The sequence below is a fragment of the Pseudorasbora parva genome, chromosome 12, assembly GCF_024679245.1.
Source record: "Pseudorasbora parva isolate DD20220531a chromosome 12, ASM2467924v1, whole genome shotgun sequence".
Taxonomy (NCBI): domain Eukaryota; kingdom Metazoa; phylum Chordata; class Actinopteri; order Cypriniformes; family Gobionidae; genus Pseudorasbora; species Pseudorasbora parva.
The window spans coordinates 37,087,997-37,107,568 of record NC_090183.1 but is presented as its reverse complement, the minus strand read 5'-3'; the positions used below and the strand labels follow the sequence as shown (position 1 = coordinate 37,107,568).

At 38.2% G+C, this 19,572-nt stretch overlaps 2 protein-coding genes across 3 annotated transcripts in view; both read left to right on the top strand.

Annotated features, from left to right (window-relative positions):
- Window positions 1-11,636, top strand: part of tex264a (testis expressed 264, ER-phagy receptor a) — a 105,764-nt gene extending 94,128 nt beyond the window's left edge. The window contains exons 3-4 of the mRNA XM_067460160.1: window positions 1,317-1,497; window positions 10,766-11,636. Coding sequence (XP_067316261.1) covers window positions 1,317-1,497; window positions 10,766-11,079 — 495 coding nt within the window. The 3' untranslated portion in view covers window positions 11,080-11,636. The remainder of the gene's footprint in view (window positions 1-1,316; window positions 1,498-10,765) is intronic.
- Window positions 11,637-15,805: 4,169 nt separating this feature from the next.
- grm2a (glutamate receptor, metabotropic 2a) overlaps window positions 15,806-19,572 on the top strand; it is a 67,551-nt gene continuing 63,784 nt past the window's right edge. Inside the window, exons 1-2 of one of the 2 annotated variants that reach the window (XM_067460159.1) lie at window positions 15,806-16,509; window positions 18,376-18,442. The gene's annotated coding sequence lies outside the window, so the exon portion shown is untranslated. The remainder of the gene's footprint in view (window positions 16,510-18,375; window positions 18,443-19,572) is intronic. The other variant, XM_067460158.1, reaches the window with a different exon arrangement.

The window sequence follows — 19,572 nt, the reverse complement described above, 5'->3', positions numbered from 1 at the left end:
TGTATTGTTTGTGCCTGGCCTGTACTTTTTGTTGGGGCACTTGTCATTTCTATGGGCCATTTGAAACAGTGTTACTGTATCAAAACAAAGCTCGTAGCATAAAGAGCCAGTACAATTATGGAAGCACAGTTCTATCTTGAGGGCTTGGTGGAACATAACATCCTCCACATATATAAATATATATATCAAATCATTCACAGTACAAAAGGATATTGCAGCCCTATCTGATGTTGCTGGCATCTGCATTTTTATTACCATACATCGCAAAGTATTTTCTGCACATGTATTCTGGTGGTTCTATATAGGGAAACCTTAATGATGTTTTATGACATGTCATATCCAATATTCTCACATTCTTACATTATGCATTTTAAATCTGTTCTTATTCGAATGTATTCTGAAATGGTTATTTTCTAGTTGTTGCTTACATATGAGCTTTATGATGAACATTATTATATTATAGCTAAAAATAAAAATAAAACATGGCTTACTGTGCAGTTGCTTTGCTAGTAATTAAATTAATAAATAGAGATTTAGAAGTGTGTTTTGATGAGTTACTGTAGTTTATTTACATCTAAATGCTTTTGACCTTTTGTTGAAACATGCTAGAGCTGTTATATCTAAATAATAGTCCCGAATGTCTTAACCTTACTTACAATTTCACGCTTAGCGATTTTATTTGCGCAACAGCTTGCTGATCGGCTTGCTGTTTTGCATTGTTCTTTGAGATCATTACAGTGGCATTTGGTCTTATCCTTAATGAGGCTGCTTCACTAAAAGGAGACTAATTGGTGTAAACTCCTGCCTAGTCCAGCTGCAAAGTTGTCATAAGGCTGGTGTGTTTGATCAGTAAAGGTCTGACCTAAGTTTGATTCTAATGAGATGGGACATCATTGAAGGTCTTTTGCAGAGGACAGTGTCATTCCCTTCTTAGCTATAATGAACAGAAATCATTAGTACGGAATGTATTAAAGAACAAATAACTTGGTGTATCCACTAATTTTTAAGCCCATAGTTTGTTGTTTAAAGAACAAACCCCCCCCAAAAAAATTAGACTAGCATAATCATGTTAGCCAATTGTTTAATAGAAACTCCCCTCTTTTTTACCAAATAGATTTAAAAGGAATAGGTCACACATATCTGACAAATCTTTTTTTTTCTTTTTTTTTGCGTTCATACCAGTATGATTTTATTGCTTCCATGGGCAATTTATATAGTTTTTATTATTTTTCGAAGCTGTATTCCGTATCATATATGCATGATTTGTGACATTGTAATTATGCAGCGTTAATAAATGTCCTTTTTTTTTCCTGTAGGAAAGGAGTCTAAATGCGTATCCATTCCTGGAGATGTGCAAAGGAGGTCTGATCCATTACATGTGTCCTCTAGAGAATCAGGTGGACTTCTGCGTGCCTGAGCTTCTTGAGAAGAAAACATCTGATGACGCGGAGGAAACAGTGGAGCATGAAGACGCTGATGTCACAGAGACAGGGGCGGGTATGTTACTATACTCATCAGCTTAGAAGGAAAAGAACTGAACTGTGCTGACTCTGATGCCAATTCCAATTAATGCATCCAGTTCCTTGCTCATGCTATTTTTAATAAACATAAGCAATATTCACATTGTTGTGAAATGAGATGAAATTTATATTTTGCCAAACCATAATAACAAATCAGAAATAAATTCTAAAATGCAATGCGATTTGTTTGGCCACCAATATTTAAAATGCATAATTTCACGGCAAATTGGAAACAAATAATTATTTAGTGAATATTTTAATTAATTATACTGATTATTATTATTATTTTATATATTTAGTATTAATGATGAATAATAACAACAATTTTAATGACAGTTATCATAATCATGAATTTTGCTTTAAAAGTCACTAAATTGCTAAATATTCACTAAATAAATTGGAACATTTTAAACCTTAAATATTTATTTGCATTTATTTAATTATTAAATAACACATTTATATTATTATGTCACTATACCTCTACCTCATCAAACCAATATTTGTTTACAAATTATACTTGTTTTGTATGATTCCAAGCACATGAACTCAAGGCTCTGATATATATATATATATATATATATATATATATATACCTATTATATATTAAATACATTACAGTGTGAATAAATGCAGACATTCCATTAATGGAAACAAGCGGCATGAAAATCATTCCATAAAAACTGTCTCTCGACCCTTTTCATCCCTTGTCCAAATAGCAGCTGTGTCTTTTTATGTAGTTACGGGCAGGGATAGAGACAGATGGCTCATGATATTGCCATGTTCAGTTACCTCCTGCTTGGGATCCCAAACTATTACCCTCATTTCAGATGTTATAAATCTGTCAGAACCTGTCAGCAACATTAAAAAGATATGTGAGTGCTTGCAGGAATGTGTTCATAAAGACTCGTTCATCATGTGCATTTATTCCATTGCAATTGCACAGTAGTCACACCTTATCTGCCGTATTATGTCTCTGCTTTGAGCCGACAAGCTCTGTGAAACTGAGAAAAATTAAGGCACACGACTCAGTCACAGCGGCAGTTGTCCGCAGTTCAATCTGTGGTCAGTAAAACAAATGGCTGTGAAGATTGATGCTAAAGTCCAAGGGCTGTTTTCTGCTCTGCACAGCTAAACAGAGTCATTACTCCAGCGGGACAACAGCTAAGCTCAGTGTTTTTGTGTTTGTGTGCATGTGTGTGCGCCTGCAGCTCTCTTAATTAAAGGCCGTTCAATCACAGCTGCTCAGCTGGATCTGACAAGTGCAGGTTGTGAATCAAACTCCTTCATTTGGGGGAATTGCAGAGCAGTTCAGAACATCTCTCTTTCACTGTCTCTCTCTCTTTCTTTCCATCCATTTCTTTTCTGCCCTTTCTTTCATTTCTTGGGTGCTTCAACTTGAACCACATAACCTTAGATTTATGCATTGAGTGCCTCCATCATGGCTAGGATTTCAGTGTAGAAATATTAAGTTCATTGGGCAAATTCAGTGCAAATGACCCTTGTTCATACCACATACCTAAGCAGTATATAAGTGTGCATATTGTAACTGCAAAAGGTTTAAGGTGTGTGTGCGTGTGGAGCAGGTCTTGATGGTTGTGCCAGTCGAGAGAGGTTGGTGAGGTCCTCCGGAGGAAGATCCACTGGTTCTTGGACCTGATGCTCCTCACGACAGCCCTTCCCTGGCGAATTTTCATGAGGAAGGAAATGCTTTCTTAGGAATGAGGCACTATATTGCACCAATGTTCGGACCTCTGGAACCTACTCGTGTGGCTCCTAGATGGGATGCAGAGGATTTAAGTGGCTTCCCACCAGCGGTAAAGCTCTTTCTACTAGGTGAGTTTTTGCTTTGAAGTGGAGTCTGTTAGCTGAGTGGTGCTCTTTCGGTAGACCGATCAGCTATGTGCCTTCCTGCAAGAGAGGTTGGAGCGGAGGCTGTCCCCCTCCACCTTAAAAGTGTATGTTGTCGACATCCTGTCACATCACTTTCCAGTAGATGGTAGGTCACTGAGAAAGCACGACCTGATCGTCAGGTTCCTGAGTGGTACCAAGAGGCTAAATCCTCCCAGATCATGCCTTAGCCCCTCTTGGAATCTCTTTGTGGTCCTCTCTGGACTGCAGAAAGTCCCCTTTAAGTAACGGGAGTCAGTCAAGCTTAAGTCTCTTAAGACAGTCCTCCTGTCCGCACTCACTTCCACCAAGAAAGTGGGGGAACTTTTTGATGGAAGGTGGCAGCAGTGGTTCAGTGGTTCAGGTAGGTTGCCTACAAACCAAAAGGTTGGTGGTTCAATCCCTGGTTCCACCTGACCAAGTGTCGAGGTGTCCATGAGCATGACTCCTAACCCCAGCTGCTCCCGACGAGCTGAATGGTGCCTTACATGGCTGACATCGCCTTCGGTGTATGAATGGGTGAATGTGAGGCAAAAATGTAAAGCGCTTATATAAAGCGCTTGTATACACTGTTGAAAGCGTTATATAAATGCTGTCCATTTACCATTTACATGCGTGTAATTTCGGTTAGCAAAATGTGTCAGGAGTTCGACTACGTGCCCAAAGGTCCCACCACTTTATTCTGGGAGCTTCAGAAGCTTGGAACAGCTCTTTATCTGCTTTGGAGGTTAACAAAAGAGGAAGACTGTCTCCAAGCAGAGGTTGGCCCACTAATTAGTGGATGCAATCTTCTTGGCGTGCTGTTCTCTCTTCCATCTCTGATGTAATAAGCATTGTCTTCTTTACATTAGCACTGTTTTGGACTGTTTGAGTGAATTCGCTTACTGGATCATTGGACTGAAAACAATCCCAGAGTTTGATCTGATTGTAAACAGAGAAGCAAAACCAGGTTAAGGGGCTAGAATTGAAATTACCGCCTACTTACCAAGGTTGCAGGTGCTTGCATGATTGTAGATGCTCACAACGTGGTAACCAGAAATGTGTTATTATTAAAGGGGGAGATACAATGGTCCTTTGGTCCTCCTGGGCGTTTATGTGCAGCACATCTCTGGCAGACATCTGCTGGGCTGTGGGTTGGGCGACACTTTTGTGAGATTCTACAATCTCTAGGTTGAGCCGTACAAGCAGGTATGAGGCGGGCCCCCTCCCTCTCCATTGAACTAGGTACGCTTCCCCAGTGTAAATAGCACTGGGTATGGCTACGGTAAGCCGTAGCTGCTGTCTATAAGCAGCATGATAAGCCCTGTCCATTTAACCCCATAGGAAGGGAGGACTAAGATTCTGGGCCTACTTTGGGAGCTGAGCAGGTAACTTAATGAAAGCAGTTGCCAAAAGGGCATGCTATAGCTTTGCTAGCATCTGCATCTTCAACTCTCTTAACACAGGTTGACATGTTCCATTGGGCCCCTAATACGTCAGTATTGATTTAGCATTGAATGCGACTGACTGAAAGGGAACGTCTCAGTTACGAGATGTAACCCTCGTTCCCTGAAGGAGGAAACTGAGACGTTATTCCTTCTGCCACAACCGTTAAAATTCCTCAGCATAAACCTGAATGAGTGAGCTGCCAGCCAGTTTATATACCCGTATGTCCAGGAGGAGTGGCTCGACATGCACATCTCACTCTCCATTGTTTATTGGACTACTACTCAGAGGTGATTGGGCTCCTAAGTAAGACCCCAGTACATCAGTATCGACATGATTTCTCTGTTACCTCTGGTTACGTCAGTAATCAAGAGTTTTGTTACTCTCGTTCTGACTCACACTCTCTTCGACTGTACCTATAATCCCTTTAGGTACCCCTCCCTTTAGTCTAAAAACATTTTACTGAACAAAAATCCTGAAGCTCCGCTAACAATCCCACTGGACCCAATTTAGAAATTAATTCAGGCAAATGTGATTTAAGATATGCTTTAGCTTTGTTGCGATTTCAAATCGTTTGGAGAGTCTGGAAGCAATTTCTAGGACTGGAAGTTCTCCACCACATATCAAATATTTTACCTGATACAGTGAAAATCGTGTCTTTTTTGTTCAGTGATATTAATACACAATAACCATTGCACATCTGTTGGTAATAGATAGGTGCATAGGAAAGAGGATAACAAATAAAAAAAAATCCCAAAAATAAAAAGGACACTATCAATGATTGCAGAAAATATTAAAAATGTTTTATTAGCAACGTCTAGCATATATTAGCGTATACATTAGCATATATGTTTTTTTTTTTTTTTGTGATATACAATGGTGAAAATGTTCTTAGGTAAGGACACTTGTAAAATAAAGTGAAACTAAATTTCAGAGGTCCTTCGTAAACACTGAATAAGCAATTAATAAAGATATGTTTTATTTAATATTTTTCTGTGTGTGTATATAACATATTAAATATATAAAAACATAAAATAAAATGTTTTCCGTATTAAGTCTCTTGTATCTATCTCCTGTGGTCTGACACTCTGAGACTCAGGCAGGCTGGGATCTGTCTAGAACTAAACCCGATAATGACAATAAGGTAAGTTATTATGGCCAGGGAAGTTATTAGGGAAAATGGATAGAGCTGGTGAATTAGGGACCCCCTGAGCATCACATTGTGCTCTCAAGTGACCATTCTCAGATGTGACAATGATCTTTTAGAGGCTGTCATCCAAGCTGTGAACAGAGCTAATTCCAGTGTCACAGTGCTCAAGAGCACCAAGGGTACACTGTGCACAATGTGAAGGACAGGTCCAGGCACATTTACCAGGACCGGAAAACCCAGTCTAATCTTAGCGGTGCCCTTTTGGGTTGTTAAAAGGTTTCTCGCATACTCCGACTGTGAGGTTATAATTAGGTGTGGACGTGTGGTGATTTGGACAAGTTTAAAATGAACAGTTTGGTTAACTGTTCCTTATTAAGTATTGACATATTTGGTTTTGTACTTGTATTACTTATTAGCCTAACGACTGCTTCACTATTCCGAATATGAGTCTGATACTGCTCCATTGGGCTGTAATTATGGGATGTGTTTTAGACTGTAAAAAACCATAGACTGTAAAAAAAATCAGAACCAGGAAAGACCTCAATTGGATAGACCTACAACCAATCAGAGCAATAGCGCAAAGCATAACGTTAGTTGTCAAATGTCATCAGAACTCAACAGCACTGTGTTGCCTGCGCTTTTTCCGTGGGTTGTTTTCCATGTCCGCGGGTTGAAGCGACCTCACTTATGTGAACGATCTTTGCGGCTTTGCCGTTGTAAAAAAAAGAATTTAAGGATGCACAGAGTACTTACCAACACGATCATTATTACTGAGAGAAATAGTAAAGGTGAACGCATATACGATTAAGTTCTCTGTTTAGGATTAGAACAAATTCAACCCAAAGCGCTTTTGATGACGTAGATGATTAAGTTGCTGTTTATCATCTGTCCGTCATCGTCTAAAGCCCGCCTCCAAACAGTTTCTGTTCGGACATAATTACCAAGCGGCAACCTCCCGCGTTCTCTCTTGAAGCCAATACGGAAGTAATGTAAACTGCAATTCATTTACGTTATATAAAGCCTTAAAGTTCTGCATAATTAAGGGAGTGGTTACAGGTGGCTAGCCATTTATCTGCAGTCTATAGTCATTGCGTCACCTCAGCTCCGCCCACATCCCGCCTTTTTGCCCATTTTCTGTTATCCGGGAATGACACGCTTGCAAGATGGCAACGCCCAGCTTACCCCATACTTTAAGCTTCAGAACGGCTTATTGGAATCCTATGGGTGACGTAACGGACACTACCTCCATTTTTTTACAGTCTATGATAATCAAGTCCAGACCGAACTGCCTGAGCTCAAATGTTGTGGGCGGGGCTGAGTTCGGCTGGCATCCAGGCTAATTACTTATATATTATGGCTTTTATTTGAAATGTATATTAGGGCTGTCAATTGATACAATAAAATTGTGATTTGACGTTCCCTTCAGTCTGTATCACACACTACAATGTGTGAGGGCTCACGCTCTTCAGAAACAATGACAGAATGTGACAAAGCGTGTGTTTTAAAGCTAAACGACACTGGAATTAACGTGGCTGTGTAACTAGTCATTGTTCTCTCTTCCATCTCTGATGTAATAAGCCTTGTCTTTTTTACATTAGCACTGTTTTGGACTGTTTGAGTGAATTCGCTTACTGGATCATTGGACTGAAAATTGGACAGAGTTGAGCAGTTTAAAATGATCTGATTGTAAACAGAGAAGCAAAACCAGGTTAAGGGGCTAAAATAGAAATTGCCGCCTACCTACCAGGTTTGCAGGTGCTTGCACGATTGTAGATGCTCAATGTGGTAACCAGAAATGTGTTATTATTACAGGGGGAGATACAATGGTCCTTTGGAGAAAGTCTAACAGCTAACTTAGATCATGTGTGCCTTGATAATTTTGAAAATAAGCCTGATGAAATATGTCAGGTTCCAACATATAGATTCATATTTTGGTCATCAGGCATCTTAGGGAGGAGACATTTTTGTGGTGGGCAAATATAAGGTGTGTTGTGGCACCTAATGAGGTTTGAAAAGGTCTTCCCCTCATTGCTCCTCTTTCCTGCCTGCGTGAATCTCCACAATGAGCAGAGAGCTGGTGCTTAATTGAGATGCCATATCTAATATGTTGAGATGGACTAGATGAGAGAGGGATCATTTCTTTCCATATAAAATAATGCTGGCATGGAGGGACGGGAGGTTAAATTCACTGCTATATTAAAAGAAATTAGGCAGAATAAGAAGTTTTATTCTAGTTCAAAAGTTAGACTCTCAGTAAAAAAAAGAAAAGAAAAAAAGTCTTCCTTGTTCTTTCCTCCCTCTTTTGATTTGATTTGATTGAATAAACTTCATTAATCCCTGAGGGGAAATATACACGTCACGGCAGCACATACCACACATTAATAATAATAAATAAAAGACATTCACAATAACAGCCATTATTTAACAGTATTAGTTCCAAAAGGCATTATGATTATATACAACCAAATGATTCTATAATGTGATCCATCTTTTCGCACTGATTGTACAGTCTAATAGCAGTTGGTAAAAATGACTTTTTAAATCGCTCCTTATGACAGCGGGGATGAATTAATCTTGAGCTAAATGTACTTGCTAGAGCTCAAACTGTTTCATAAGGAGATGACAATCATGACTCATTATAGAGATCGATTTATTGATCATTCAATCATGCCCAATCTCTTCTATTGTGGGTAAAACACTCCCAACAACCTTCACTATGAGCTTATTTAATTTGTTCTTCTCCTTATCCAACAATCCCCCTTCCCTAACAAGTGACACAAGATCACAGAAGATATCACAGAAACATTGAAGATCCTAATAGTACCCAACATGCTTTGAAGGATCTCAGTCGTCTTAACAGATGAATACGACTTTGCCCCTTTTGTTTAGACTTGTATAGTATTATCAGACCAATCAAGCTTGTTATTCAAATATACAGCCAGGTACTTGATAATGGTATATGATGTTACAGTCTCAATTTCCAACAACCCTCGTATGTTTACTGGTACAACTTGATCTTGAGGGTATCTACTAAAATTAACCACAATTTCCTTAATCTTACTAGCATTTAGCCTAAGACCATTTATCTCACACCAATCCAAAAAATCTTTAATACCTCAATATATTCACCCTCATCATGGCCAACAATGGCTTGGTCATCAGAACATTTCTGGAGATGACAGGTTGTACTGCAAGTCTGAAATATAGAAAGGAAACAAAAATGGGCCTAAAACCATTCCTTGAGGCACTCCAGTTCTGCGATTTCCTACTTGAGATACAGAGTCATGCATCCTTATAAACTGTGTTCTATTAGAGAGTTAGTCAGTTAAGCAATTGACCATACTCTGTTGTACTCCAGCATTTTCCATCTTACTTCTAAGTAGTGTAGGCGGTATAGTATTAAATGCACTAGAAAAATCAAAGAATGTAATTCTATCAGCGTTATTCTGAGTCTCTAAATTACTTGAATGAATAATTGCATCATCTACCCCAACACCTGTTTTATAGGCAAACTGTTTATCCTTATACATTACCTGCTTAACATGGTTTAATACTCTCCTCTATCCATCTCCATCATCATTGTGATTCAGTCACTTTATTTGTTCATTTTAAGCATTTATTTTCAGCAAGGGATTTAATTATTTGTCTTTCCATTTTTTTCATGTTACCCTTCTTTCCGTTTTCAACAAACAGCCCCTTACTCGATTTCCAAAATAAATTTGGTCTGTGATTAGGCTAAAGTTCAATTATATGGAAGTAAACAATCTATTGATTTGTAAAGCCGCTTTGTAATGCCTATTCAATTCTTTACTTGTCTGTTACAGTAATGTACCGTCTTTGCATTATCTTCATTGGGGCTTTTCTCAGCAACTATTGATTAATCCAGTGAATTAGCATTTTGTTTAATTTAATTTTTTTTCAAGTGTAATCAATATACAGCCATAGTAAACACACAGCTGCTTCGAGTCCTTGCAGTGTTTGTATAGTAATCACTAAAATCGGTTCATAAACCTGCATCCTTAAGGAATTCCTTTTTTAGCCAAGAGAATCGCAGCTGTTTATCGACAGCTAACCTTTAATTCTGAGTTAAATATTTGAAATCTCTTTGGAGTTTTTTAAAAATATATTATTTGGCACAAACACAGCCTTTGGGGGTTGTTTTAGCTCATATTTAGCTTTTTGGCAATTATAACTCTCACCTGGTGTGTGTCACGACAACAGCACAGCTTCTTGCAATTATACCGCTGTTAGTAAATGACTGTAACCCTCTGATGCTGAAATGCCATTAATGGATCCCCAAAGGCTATCAGTGATAACAGCAGGACTTTAAACTACCATTTTCTTTCTTTTATTCAGTTTTATAATTCAAAATCTTCAACTTTCCTATAATAGTACAGTATGTTCACACTATATGTTCCTAATGGTATTTCTGGTATATCTTCATGAGTAGAATCTCATCATTTTGGGCACAATATAAAGAATTCCTTACATTAAAATGTCTCTTAAAAACAAAGGGTCTTTATTGGCACCAGTGCTTCCATGGAGTCTATTTGAAAAAGTGTTTTAAATGTTCTTCACTCTAATGAAAAACAAACAAACGTTATTTTAAGAGCTGTTCACTGAAAGGTACTTTGTAAAAACCCCAAAATTGTTCTTTCATGGCAGCACTGTGAAAACCCCCCCTGAAATAAACATTGGGAACCTTTATTTTTTAAATGTGTGGAGGGATATACTGTCTTGCTGGGGCAAAATGTTCATTGATCAAACTGTTAATATGTTCCAGGTGAGCTGGAGCACAAGTCAAGCTCAGTGTTCCAGGAAGTGGTTGAAGAAAGCAGGGATATGGTGGAGGCCTCTGCCCCATTGCTGGAGAGCTCTCAGCATGGCCTGGGTGAGGAAGAGGGTCACAGCGAAGATGGGGACCAGGGGGGCAAGGGGTCGAGCGAGTCTGTTGGCAGCGGCTCTTCCTTTGAAGAGCTGGACCTGGAAATGGAAGAGGAAAAGGAGGAGAAGAAAAACGAAGCAGAGGAGGAAGACCATAATGGACAGCAGAAGCCTGTGATGGTGGGAGAAACAATCGGGAACAGGGAGGAGTGAGGGATAAAGCGGATTAGAGGGAATGTGGGTGAATGATGAGAGCATATGTGAGTGTGGGTGCATGTGTGAGAGGGAGAAAGTTTGAAATCAGTGTCTTTGAAATCATCAAAGGCTGTTTTTTTTCTTCGTAAGTCTTTGAAATTAACATCTCTAAATATCCAAAAAGTTACTTCTTTGTTATCAGCAAACAAGCAATTATCCCTTTCAGAACCTTTTATTAAAGACTTAATGAAATGCACATCATTTTTTGGCTTTGTATTTATTTCTGAGAAAACAAATTGTATATGTTGCTTTCTTTCTTTTCTTATTGTCTGTCTTCCCACGGTAATCATAAACGATGTTCAAGCAGCGAGTAAATCAGGCACATTCTGAAAATGAGGTAACACTATTAACGCATCTAAATGAAGCGTAATCAGACATTTTATTTCATTAACATGTTCTACAGATGATGTATGCAATAGAGTTTGCTTCAAAACATGAATAATTCATTCCAAATGCTGTCTGTTGCTGTAGAATTGAACTGAAAAAGAGTGAGAATAAAAAAGTGCATATTGTTATTAGTGATTGGAGTGTTGTTTAATTTGACCTGCTTACATTATTTTTGTGTGCCTTGTATGCAACTGTTGTTGTTGTTGTGTTGTTGTTTGTTTTCTTGGAAAAAAAAGGAAATCAAAAAATAGTGAATAGTGATTAAGTATACAGAAGATATTCAAGTATATCTGTATATTTTCCTATATATATATATATATATATATATATATATATATATATAGGGAATATGGTACAATATGTGTGTACTGTGTATAAAATGGGGGGGTGAAACAGGAAATAATTTAATGTAAATCTGAATATATAAATGTTACCCTGAATATATAGTTATAACTCTAAATATATATAAATGTAACTTTGAATATATAAATGTAAATATATATACATTTAAATCTGAATACCAGTATAAAGTTATAACTCAGATTATATATATATATATATATATATATATATATATATATATATATATATATATATATATATATATATATATATATATATATATATATATATATATATATATATATATATATTTAAATCCCGAATATATGTATGCCTCTGCTCTAATCAATCCCAAAAGTGTTCTTTCAGGTTGAGGTCAGGACTCTGTGCAGGCCAGTTCCTCCTCACCAAACTCACTCATCCATGTCTTTATGGACATTGCTTTGTGCACTGCTGTGCAGTCATGTTGGAATAGGAAGGGGCCATCCCTAAACTGTTCCCACAAATTTGGGAGCATGCAATTGTCCAAAATGTCTTGGTATGCTGAAGCATTAAGAGTTTCTTTCACTGGAATTAAGGGACCAAATTCCAACCCCTGAAAGACAACCCCCAAACCATAATCCCCCCTTCACCAAACATTACACTCAGCACAATGCAGTCAGGCAAGTACCGTTCTCTTGGTAACCGCCAAACCCAGACTCGTCCATCGGATTAACTGACAGAGAAGTGTGATTGGTCACTCCAGAGAACACGTCTCCGCTGCTCTAGAGTCCAGAGGTGGCGTGCGTTACACCACTGCATCCGGCGCTTTGCCTTGCACATGGCGATGTAAGGCTTGGATGCAGCTGCTCAGCCATGGAAACCCATTCCATGAAGCTCTCTACACACTGTTCTTGAGCTAATCTGAAGACCACAGGACGTTTAGAGGTCTGTAGCTGTTTACTTAAAAGTTTTGTTGGTTAAAAGTTGGCGACTTCTGCGCACTGTGTGCCTCAGCATGCGCTGACCCCTGCTCTGTGATTTTTACGTGGCATTCCACTTCCTGAGAGTGACCCATTCTTTCACAAATGTTTGTAGAAGCGTGTGCATGCCTAGGTGCTTTATTTTATACACCTGTGGCCATGAAGTGATTGAACACCTGAATTCAGTGATTTGGAGGGTTGTCCCAATACTTTTGGCAATATAATGTAGTTTCCCCCTTTTTTTTAACATCCTCCTTATGAGAGAAACAGTGTTTTTAAATGGCATAAGGACTGTTGCATTTAACACTTTATTTCGATAATCCACTTTAAACATCTAACTATACAAGTAACTTTGCAACTACATTAAAGTCCTTTTAAATAATTAATTTAAATAAACTGCACATGGGTACAACCATGCTTGCCTCCAGTAGATAGCGTTACATCACCAGTAAAATCTGACTGTCACATCATTTTGTTTTTTAATGCTGAAATCATAACAAAAATGTATACTTTTTCAGGCTGTACCAGTTCTAGAACACTGTACCATCTCAGAAGACTAACGCCGAGTCCGAAATCGAATACTTCCCTACTTTATAATATGTAAGAAAAAGTACACCAACATGGTATGTCCGAATACATAGCATCCAAAAACACTAGGCCAAAAGTCCCCGGATGACCTACTACTTTCGGCAAGATTGAGAAGTGCGGGATTCGATGGACACTTTACTATCCCATGAGGCCACAGAAGGGGATACATGAATGAGGTGAAGCAATGCAACTGATGCTGGTAGGTCATGTGAAAATGACAACATGGTGGAGCTTGGCTCTTTCTATAGAAACCAGAGCTTTTAACAGGAGCTGCAGTGATGCAATGATTTTACTAATTGGCGACTGGCTCTTTGACTTAGAAGCGGGACATATTACACTATATTGTGCCTTGCACATTCTCCCATTCATAGTAATACAAATACATCAACTTTGTACATCTGAAGGCTTTGAACTAAATCTCATTTGAGTATTAGCAGACGGTCTGCTTGATATCTGCTAGCACTTTTATTTTGATGGACAGACATTCTACCGACTATATGCAACTTTGCATGTACATGTTAACTTAATCTACTAACACTAACAGTCTGCTAATGGTTCTACTCTGATGTAGTTGCAAAGTTACCAAGTAGAATTTCTAAAATGAAATAAAGTGTAACCTCTGTTTTGGATTGTATTTTTCTTACTGTGTCAGAATGCTGGAATATCAGTTGTATCCAACTGTTATTTCCCCTTTTGTCACTGCAGTTACTCTCTGGTGTCATTTTGTCAGCATGTCATTTTGTCTTTTACACTGTAAAAGAAAGAATAAAGTATATATGTGAAAGACATGGTGTGTTTCTGTGTTTGCTTTAACAGCTATTGCAGTCTTTTTAGAAAAATCTTGGGGTCTGTAAGAATTGTTTAATGATTTCTTTTATGCTCACCAAGGTTGCATTTATTTGATCAAAAATAGAGTGAATTCAGTCATATTTCATTATATTTCAATATAGCCATTTACAATAATTTATTTATATTTGAATATATTAAACATATAATATGTAATTATTAAAATGTCATTTATTCCTGTGATGGCAATGTAGAATTTTCAGCATCATCACTGCAGTCCGCAGGGTCACATGATCCTTCTTGAAATCATTCTAATATGAAATCATTCTAATATGCTAATTTGCTGCTCAATAAACAGTTATGGTAATTGTTGAAAACAGCTTTTCAATATTATTTGATCAATAGAAAGTTCAAAAGATAAATGTCTTTACTGTCAGTTTTAATCAAAATGATTGTCTTTGCTGAATCAAAGTATTATTTTGTTGTTTGTTTTCTGTTGGCTTCCTGATGCTGCAGGAGAATGGGCACTAAGTGATGAGACTATGGTCTTATTAACTATTTTAATGCCTTCTGTGTAAATGTTCTCTTTTGTTTTGTCATGCATCAAGTCACTTCTGATTAGATGAGATTTGCCATTGACAATACAGATCAATACCGTATCCGAAAGCTCTGGCAGGTTCCCCATCTCCGGAGCTTTTGGATATGGCATCTCCTGAACAGTCACAGGATTGTTGTAAGCTTAGTGGAGCACAGAAAATATGGAGCATTAGTTAAACTCTTTTTGATCTATTGTCATTGGTTTACCAAAAAGAAACCCAATCAGTGGCCATATTGTGTCATAAAAACAAAACACACTTGGAGTAGTGTTGCTGAATAATAACCCATCTGTGATTACCTTGAGGCTGAATCATAATTGTGCTTATAGTGTTACCGGTGTGATATTTCTAAATTTGATTTTGGCTAGTTTTTTAATTCAAAAGTGCACTGAATCACTGTCTGTCTGGAACATAAGATATCAGGTAAATTGACAGTCCCTATTCACCTTTATTGTATGAAGAAAGATAGCATGAAAGTAAATGGTGACCGAGGCTGTCAGTCATTTCCGCCTGACATCTCCTTTTGTGTTCCACAGAAGAAAGAAATGTGTATGGGTCTGGAATCATGACTTTTCGTGAATTTTCATTTTTAGGTGAACCATCTTTTTTCTCATGAAAAGGCTCTTAAAATGCTCCGAGGGGATGCGCACAATGTTCTTCTGTATATCAATTTATTATTCAACAACTGCAGTGTTTTGGGATTCTTCGAGGGATATGCCATCTGTAAGTCATTTAAAAAAAAAAGATCATTTTCAGGTTTTGTGGGAAAGATGGGATGTGCTTGACTCGATGGGTAAGAGGTCAACAATCTATGTTCGGTTTGAGAACATCCTCGCGGGAGCTCGTACCCTCGCGCGCGCTTTCCACTCGTGTCATGTTGAAACTTGTCCATCGACCTGAAACGGCACATTGATCCCATGGTGTGCGATTCTGACAAGCCAACCTTAATATATCGCCGTCACAGACTGATGGCTGGCCAATTATACAAAATCGACACCATCTGACGTCTTTTGGCGCATTTACATATCCCGTGTCTCGCGGAGCAGTTCGAGCAGATTGAGTGAAGTTCCTGTCAGCATAGTTCTCATGGTAGTTTATCATATGCGGTCAGTGATCGTTCCTGTTACCGGTTAGAAATCCGCTGTAGATTTTCTCTGCCAGTGGTCAGTAAATCGGAAACGCATCTAGAATTGACTACATGCCCACTTCATGTTGTTTTTCCAGAAGAAATCCAGTCGATATTTTCAGTTCACCGTTTCAGGGGTAGACATCAAATCAGTGCAAATCTAATCAAATCAGAGCGCGCACGCATGAACACACGCGCTCGTAAGAGTCTACAGGCGCATACAAAGGTTAAGCTGTGTATTTCTGAATATTTCAAAGTTTTTGTGGGTAGCGAAGTGAGTATTCTGTAGCGTTTTGGGGTAACTCAGTCGAAGGGGGCAAAAATTCTCAAGGAATCCAATGACGCGCGCGACGCCTTTTCAGTACCACGGACAGCTCCACGCGCGCACAGCGTCTCCGAGGCGCGCGCTCAACGCAAACTTCACCAGCTGAATAAAACCTGGATTCCACTGCTGGAATTCAGCAATACATTTTAAATGCAACATTAGAGTAATACTAAAACTGTCGCCAAGGATACGAAGAAAATACACGGACTTATAACCGGATGTCTTCAAGTAGATCCGCCTGGAATCTGTCGATGAGAGGTGAACTGGACAGGTCAGGTAAGACTGTTATCATCTGAATCTTATCTGTTGAAATAAATGCGTCTTGGGTGATTTTTGGAAATCGGTCATTATGACAAATGCAGACCGGAATAAACTTAGCGTTGCTAACAGTTGGTTAAAAGCATGCATTAGCTACATTTTGACACCTGACACAATCAATGAATAATAATATTAAAGAAGAATGTCCTTTGAAATTATTCTGTGTTGCACTGTTTTTTATTTTATTTGCATAAGTGTTTCGGTTTGAAACGTTTCAAGGCAATAAAAGCAAGCGTCAGATCAGATAAACAATCGCGTACGCTTGCACAGGTAACATCTCATCACTGCTTTGAATGAAACACTCCCGCTCCGGGGTGTGTCTGCACACGCATTTCTGTCACTGGATGTAGAAAACATGCACCCATTCTAACTTTATATAAAATGTGGTTTGTTGTGGCACGTTCAACAGTTTCGCGAAGTGAAAAAGCATGTGGATAGATTCAGATGAACATAAGTTTATCGACGCTGTTTATGTGACGAATTAAATGGCTAAATGCCAAAGCTTGTCGACTATTCACACCACCCTGAAACTTCTTATGAAGTCCTGCATATTTGGGCAAACATATTGTTTTATAGATTTTTTAAAATATAATAAAGTATAAAATAATGAACATACACTGTAAATTGTATTATAGCCTTACGTGAGAGCAGCCAATACAAAGACTATAGCTATGGGCTACGTTTATCCGTAAATATATTGTAGGTAGCATAATTCATACTTTTTACTTCTAAATGCTACATTTTACAGTAAAATATATTGTCTATTAGGATACATTAATGTTATATGCGTTGTTGTTAATGGGTAGGCTACTGTAAAACAATTTTTGTTTCTTTGGAGTTTTTACAGTAATTTGTGATGTTGTTTTTCAGTGAGGAGCGAGTGGAAGGCTAACTGTTAGAAAAGTGTCTGTGTCCAGGTATTTTTTTTTTTTTTTTTTTTTTTTACCCATTCAAGTTTCACCTTGCTCTCGAACCTCAATAATAATGGTGTTTGTTCATGCCCTTGGTTTTGATTGTTGCCTCTCTGTAACGATCGAAATCATGGTGGTTGTATCTAGCCTTAAATCACAATGTGCAGGTTTGCCCACGTCTGCTAGAAGGTTTGATGCCATTAATCATCGATTCATGTGTTCGCCCATTTTTATGAACCGTGTTAAAAATGAATGCACTAAATGCAATCAAGATTGGAATAAATACATCCTAATAACCATACGCGTTTGGCTTATGGCGAGCAGGGCAGCAAAAGATGTGGTTTAAAAATAACAGAAACCCAAACAGACGCGAACACCCTTTAGGCTGGTTAGTTTTAAATAATTCAAGCTCGTGCCGGACATGCTCTTATATCCTCGTGCTGTGAAGACTTGCGCGAGAGTCGAATCGCGCCAGCACGCAAGTCTCTGCTGCCCAGAAAGGTTGGGAGAACTAAACCGGTTCCTTTTTTTTTTAACACCAGTTAAAAACCTAACGCTTCTCGAACGTGCATCTTTTTGTAGATGCGGGCTGAAACACGTAGAGATTCCCGAACGAATGACTCTTTTGACTCGGTTCTACAGTGAATCGAAAACAGCAATGAATCAGTCAAATGTGTGAACATCATTACTTTATCAGTACTACATTGTTTTAAATATGTATACATGTTTGATAGTATTTGTATTCGATTTATAATTAGGGACACTTATTTGATTATGTATTCTGCCCACAAAAGAGTGTGAAAAGTCAATTATTACATTTATTTCTCAGTTGTTACATATGTTCTGTTGAAATCTGAAATGAGAAAAAGTGAAATTGTGTAAAAGAGGAGATATATAAAAGTAATTTCTTTAGGTCTCATTGATCCAGCAAAGTGGAGATGCCTCTGTGAGCACGGCGAAGCTGCGTTATCACCACTGTGGTATGTAAAAGTGCTTCCTTATCTGCGAGTAGCATAACCCTATTGAAAATTGATCAACAATAAAAATAAGAAATGATAACACAGATTTCACCTAATGGCTTTTTAGACCGGACAACGGGCGTTTTGGTGAAGAATTTATGGCTGTGGGATAAGTCACAGATGTTGACAAGCGACTTTGGTGGGAAATAGATTAACCTCTCGTGAGATTAATCTGCTGTGGGGGTGATTGATAGGTTACAGCAACAAAGATAGTAAAAGTAATGGAAGTGTAAAGTGGGTTGTCAGGGTGGCTTAGAGCGAGTACTGTTACCTCACAGCCAAAATGATTCCAGTCCTAGTTGAGCTGGGAGACTTTTCTGTGTGGAGTTTGCATGGTCTCCCTCTTCCTCCCATGCTGTTCCAAACCTCTATGACTTTCTTTCTTCCGTGGAACAGGAATTCAGATATTTTTAGAAATGTTTTTGAAACAACATGAGGGTGGGGAGCGACCAAATATAATGCAGTAATTAGAGAAAGTTAAAGACAAAGAGCATAAGAATTTGTATATGGATGCAATACCATAAGCATGTCTTATACATTGGAGGGAACCAAAGATTTATTTTTTATTTTTTTGTGTGGGCGTGGGGGTATTGGTCTTATTGGTTTATTTAAAGGAATTCAATTATTAAAGGATTAAAAAGGATTTAAGGAAATAAAGAAAAAGAAATAAGAACGCACTAACAGTAAGCTCTGCCTTTGATTTGATTGGCCATTTCACTCATTCTGAACAGTGACGAGCGCTGTTAGACAGCTGAGGCGGACCAACCTAAAAATGTAAGATTTTACTTTTGTTATCCTAGCAACAAACAGAGCGGTGTATAACGGAGTACAGCAGAGCAGCATCAATAATATCAAATTAAATGACAATTTAGCCATTTCTAATAATTCGTGGGGGACATTATCCGTCCCACCTCAGTGTCTATGGTGGTTACGGCCCTGTATGGATGTTCAGAACCAATTAGCTTTTTCCTTTTGAACTCAGTAACCTAAATTTAGGTTCCCAGAATCACTGACATCTGTAATAAACATTCCAGGATGTTATACGGATGCCTTTAACATGAGGGGGAATAATTGATGACAGAATTTTTGGG